Raw genomic sequence first — 6103 nt, forward strand, 5'->3', positions numbered from 1 at the left:
ATGCCATACTCAGGCGACGTCTCTCATCTAATTGCTCCCTTGCTCCACTTTTATGCAAAAGTCTGCATAAACTACCTCTGTTTGAAAGATACCATGTATTAGCGTTATTGTAGGCTAAAAGTGTACACTAAACACATTAACCCCTCAAAATCCAGGTAACTGTACCTTGAAAAAATATTCAGTCACTATTGAAAAAACTCTTGTTCTACGTTTTTCAATGAGTTTTCTTTCAATATATTGACCTCATCATAAGATTCAACACCAGTACACCACCACCCTCTCTAATGCATTTTCTTGATTCATCATTCCTCTTTATCGTGTCCACTCAAATTTTTCAAATAATTATTTCTACAGTTTTCGTCTGCAATATTAACATATCTGAAAAATCATATTGGAACCACAGACCTGACTTTTGTGTTTGAGAAGTCGATGAACCTATTTGTCTTTGTGTGGAAATCTCTTAAAATCTCCCAGTAAATCTCACCAAATCACAAACTATTTTTCTTTTCTAAAATAAAAATAATAACAAATCCACCAAAGTATCGTACAATTTCATTAAAATCTATCAAAATCCAAAATTTCCTAAATCCTACAAAATCTTTTAAAATTCTAATTCAATACCCCCCTCTAAACATTTGAGTATTTGGAAATCGGATCATTTGTTGGGTATGGATCGGATCATTTGTTGGGTATGGATAGAAACCCAAAAATCAAAAAAAAATAATTAATTTAAAAAACAAATAAATTTTTAGACAATAATAACTAGCATGTTACAACAAGACCTTTAGGTAATTGTTCTCTTGTATTATTCTCTATTCCATATGATACAATATATATATAGGGATACAATATTAGGGTGTAGGGATTACACTCTTGGACGGATAATAGACATTCATACAACAATATAATTATTTATAACACTCTTCTTTAGATGACCATATAAAAAGGTAGTTCCAAATGCACATGTGAGATGCTGCCTCGTTAAAAACCTTACGAGAAAAACCTAGTAGGAAAAACCATGGTTAAGGGAAAAAAGTACAGCGCGCTTTTACTCTCCTCATAAGTACATGAAATCTTTGAAATGTCACAATCCAATATGATGAAATAACTTCTTGAAGTAGCGGTTGAAAACGCCTAGGTAAATGCTTCGCCAAATCTTCACTTGAACGAATATGTAGTAAACGTGTATCGCCATTTTTCTATTGGTCATGGATCTTGCAATTGACTCATCTTTATCATTATCTTTGTTTCTCATAATCTCATCAATGTATTTCAAAGATTTTGAAGATGATAGTCTTTCAATAGTGGAATCATAATATTCCTCTTCACGTGTTTATCTTTCGCATATTCTTATGTTGTCTCGTTAAAAAAATTTCATATAAAAACCCAATGGGATAAAAACCATGATCAGGAAAAAGAGTACAACCACACACATGATCATATTTCTCCCCCTAAAAGCATTATCTTCAGGTTATGCATTATAATCATATATATCATCTTTTCTAAACTGTTATAAACAGTGCTTTTAGGTACAAACTCATATGATCATCATATATTCTACTGGGTAATTGAACTTCAAGTCATTTGAAACCCTTTGATATAGAAGATCTATTTGAACTTTAAGCCCAAATCTTCTTTTATATACATCTTATACATAGGAGTTATTCATATCTTTCAACTCTTATTCTTTCTCTTTCAACTCTTATACATAAAACTTTCTCTTTCAACTCTTATTCTTAATATGGTACTACAAACCATTTTTCTATGTAAGATGATGTAAGCATCTTGAGATAACATCTCTTTCATTAGATGTCAAATTTGTAACCTCAAGGAATTTCATGAAATATCTGATCTTATACAATCCAATTTCTCTAATTTTCAGGAGTAATATTTCATCATTGATTATTTCTTCATATATTTCTTGGTATGTGAAATCTCTACCGGAGATCAGATAACATTTTTATTATCAACATATTTTGCACTTATTCTTGTAGCTTTCTTTTAACAAGAACCACTTATAAGTGCAGAAGAAACACATACAAAATTTCTTTTAACGAGGTTCAACAAATGCCTACGTCCTCAAACTTTCTTAAAAATACTTCTTGAACACAATTAAAATTAGTGTTCAATCTCGGATTTACACAACCCTAAGATCTTCTCTTAACTTGTTCCTAATTTATTTTCACACCATTATGAGATTCCTAAGATCAACAACAATGATCTACACCCAGGTTACTCTCATAGAGAATAACTCTCCAAAGGTGTCAAAAGGCATCAAGACTTTTTTTCAATTTTACAACGTTCTGAAGAACTATAAAATATTGATTTTAGCAATATAATCACTTTAAAGGATACTTCTGACAGTTTGAAAACATGCTGGATAGACTGAAACAAGTCTTGCTCTTATTATCAAACTCATAAGGGATCTAAAATAGTTGCTTCCACCAAAAGAGAGTACATCTCTCATAATTATTTTCTGGGAATCATTGTACTACTACACGTACTTTATTTCTCATAGATATCCACTTATGTCCCACTCATTTTACAATTTCAAGTGTAAAGACTACATGTCCAAATATTATCTCTTTCAATGATTAACCAATCATTCTTTCTGTAACACTTTTCAACTTTTAATATTAACCGCGGTTTATGATCCTTGATTTTTATTCATAACATCATCAACTGCAACACTGCATGCAAACATATTACGACGTCGATTTGCTTTTTAGTTCCTTTTCTTTCGAGACATGGCTCAACTTGTTGAGATTTTTTTTCATTATGATTCTCAGGTACCTGAATCTCTTTCTTACTCATATCTTTGTCTCTAGATCTTCTCTAGAGATTTTCATAACTCTCCGCTTCCTCGGTGCTATATTAATTTATGCTCCTTTTCTTTTCTGAGGATGCTTATATTTGGAACCTATAAGTCTATCACACTTCATGCGATCTTTAGACTCACACTTCATGCGATCTTTAGATTTATACTAGCAGTTGGTCTTATCCTTTTAGGGTATTAATTTCAATTGGAACACAATTTATATATTTGATTTTGTCACTCAAGGTCAGAAAATGCCTTTTAGCATATTTACTAAACTTTGCAAATAAATTATCTTTCAACTTCTAACGCACATTTCTTATGGTCCTGCGAGTCTGATCTCGCTCAAGGCGTGCCATTTCTCATCTACGAGGATAGTGGAAACGTATAACTGAATTCACTCGCCAGGATAAGTATCAACCACACATTGAAGAGGATAGGTGCATATATATATTTATTACCAGCAATATCTGATATATATAAGAAGCAATAAGGTTAGTAACGTAATGGTTGAATCACACTTATGTCATCATCAACACGTGTACAGACCCTAGCTTCTTTGTAGAATTTCCCTGGTCGACACAAATATCCGTTGGCTGGAGCACAATGAGCATCCTTCCAACATATACACAATCCCTCCAATGCACATCCATCTTTTACTATCGTCGCGTTTCCTTTGATTCCTAGGATCTGATCTGTCCATTCGCTCGAGAATAAACCAGTTGGATCGTAGGCTTCTTTTACTTTCAATAACGTGGGTGCGTTCTTGTACTTTCTTATCACCCCATCAAATGCTAAGTTTCTGTTTTTACCACAATGTGGCAATGCATTATACTTGAACAACGCAATTTGCTCAATTTCTTCGATGATACCTTCATAAAGTCGCGGAGTTAACGGGTTTTTGGCTCGGTAATACGTTAGGTCAAAATCTAAAGCTTCGGTTTCACTTTTTCTTTGAAATTAGCTGGAGAAGGTGTTGTTGTTGTTACAGGAAATCCTGGTCTAGCCAAGGAAGCTGCAGCAATCGCTATACGGTCTGTCACAGAAAACGTTGACTGCTTTAAGCACTGGGATATTCTCTATAATGATCATTTAGAAGCTAGCGACTCTCTTCTTAGAAAGCTTGTAGACGAATGGAAGGATCATTCCCCTAAATTATCATCATCACCAGGTGATACTCTCACTGTCAATCGAGCTATAAAAAGCTTCAGGCTAAAGGTACCTCATCCCTTTACTCTTTTAAGCTATATAACCAATTTCACCCTCCGCTCAGTTGTATTTTCCTGCGATGATGCGATGTTTGTAGAATGAAAAAGGCATCACAGAAGGAGGAGCCAATTGTTCACTTTACAAGGAAGCTGACAAGTCGTGCAAACTGATCTTGGGGAGACTCTCCCGTGCAAGTGGCCGCTTCAATATAGCATCCATTACCGCTGTGGTTCTAGCTGTCGCAGGAGCCGCTGCAGGAAGCGTTGCAGGAGCCGCACTTGCTCTATCTTACTAGCAAGCATAATGAGGGTTCAAAAAGTTGGGATCTATAGGGCTGGTCCAACCTTATCGCATAAATTATGATAACCGTTTAGAATTATCTTTTTATAATTATCATATCGTTAAAAACAAAAAATTAAACTTGTGGGCTTATTATAAACTTGTCTGTGGGCCTTGTTTAGTATATATACACGAGACACACACGGCTCTGCATATGTAAAACCCGGTTCAATCTCCGTTCTCTATAATCCCCACACCGGACCAGAGAGAGGCTTATCGAAAAATGAAGGAAGAAACCAAAAAAAAAAAGAGAAGCGAGAAGAAACGTAAGAAAAACCTAATGGGTCTGACCCAATTTGCGAACGGTACCGGCGCGGAGAGATCTGAGAATCCCAAGGCGGATAGTGTCATTGTCCGAAGCTGCGGCAAAGCTTGATCCTGCAGATCTTAGGGCTGTCGTCGAAGAAGCAGTGGTAAGTGAACTCGATATATCAAGATCCGTTTGTATAATTCGCGATAACCCAGATTTCTAATTCAAATTTTTTGATGTTGTTGTTCGTTAACACTTAACACAGAACAAGTATTGGTGTTCTCCCGAGGTGCAGATAATCAGATTAAACGCTTTCTATGGGGAGAAACTTTCCCAAGTACCGTTTCCATGGCTCAAGACCTTCAACGAGTCTCCTTTATCCACGCTCATCCATGTGAGTGAGCTATTGTGACCTGAGAGCTGAGCTTTTTTTTTTTTTTTTTTTTTTNTTGCGAATCCAAACAAAGTCTCTCATATCATATCTTCTTCTTAATTTTGCTTGCTTAATTAAACAACATGTACAGGTTCCATTATCCCATCTTCCTACATCTCTCTTGGAACCATCAGCCGATCTTATCAACATAGTTCCACTTTTCGTACTCAGTAGCTTTGTACTGTGGTCGTCTGATTGGATTCTCACTGATTGGGTAGCACATTCCAAACAAGGATATGCACAACCAGAAGATGAAGATCCCGCCTATACTCGGGTAATTTTTTTTTTTTTTTTTTTTTTTTTTTNACTTTCTAACATATCCGTGATTGATTGAATGGTGTGTTGTTGTTCGGTAACCTTTTTCTTCTCTCTCCCTCTAACTCCATTCTAACATGTTTTACTACGATTAGGTCGCACACTTTTTTGGATTAGCCATGATATTGCGTACTAAGCCCGATGTTTTGACTTCTATTTTGCCTGAGCTGAGGGACACACCCGTGTATCAAGGCCAGGACAAGCTTCCCCTTATTGTTTGGATGATGGCTCAGGTTACTACTTTCTTATTTCTTTCTTTTCCCCTTAATGTGTGTGTGAACTAGAGTGTCAGAGACTTGTGTTTTGAACGGTGACAGGCCTCCCTAGGTGATTTATCTGCTGGCTTGTATTCGTGGGTGCATAACTTGTTACCACTACTAGTCGATAATAACAATTGCTGCAGCCCTCAGTCTATGGATCTCATCCTGCAATTTCTTGAGATGTGAGTCCAACTTACTTATTCTACTCGTCGTGATCTCCTCTCCTCCTCTATATTTTATTCATCTTATTATGTAACAACCATCTGATCTTGTTTATGCAATTTTTAATCAGCATGTTGTCAAATCCAGAGGCTCAGGCCATACTTGTAACCCTTGCTGATAGGGACGGAAAGCGGCTGATTCCACCTTCTTCATTTGAGATCTTGCTGCGGCTTACATTCCCTGATTCATCCGCTAGAGTAGAGGTAAGCACTAGTAGTATTGGTATTTATCAAAGGATTTTTTTTTTTTTTTTTTTTTTT

General features: G+C 35.9%; 1 protein-coding gene across 1 annotated transcript in view; it reads left to right on the forward strand.

The window, feature by feature from the left end:
* Positions 4644 to 6103, forward strand: part of LOC104783260 — a 2764-nt gene continuing 1304 nt past the window's right edge. The window contains exons 1-6 of the mRNA XM_019244273.1: positions 4644 to 4715; positions 4879 to 5007; positions 5138 to 5320; positions 5457 to 5594; positions 5679 to 5803; positions 5914 to 6046. Of these exons, the coding sequence (XP_019099818.1) occupies positions 4644 to 4715; positions 4879 to 5007; positions 5138 to 5320; positions 5457 to 5594; positions 5679 to 5803; positions 5914 to 6046 (780 nt within the window). The remainder of the gene's footprint in view (positions 4716 to 4878; positions 5008 to 5137; positions 5321 to 5456; positions 5595 to 5678; positions 5804 to 5913; positions 6047 to 6103) is intronic.

This window comes from Camelina sativa, chromosome 4 (assembly GCF_000633955.1).
Source record: "Camelina sativa cultivar DH55 chromosome 4, Cs, whole genome shotgun sequence".
In the NCBI taxonomy this organism is placed as follows: domain Eukaryota; kingdom Viridiplantae; phylum Streptophyta; class Magnoliopsida; order Brassicales; family Brassicaceae; genus Camelina; species Camelina sativa.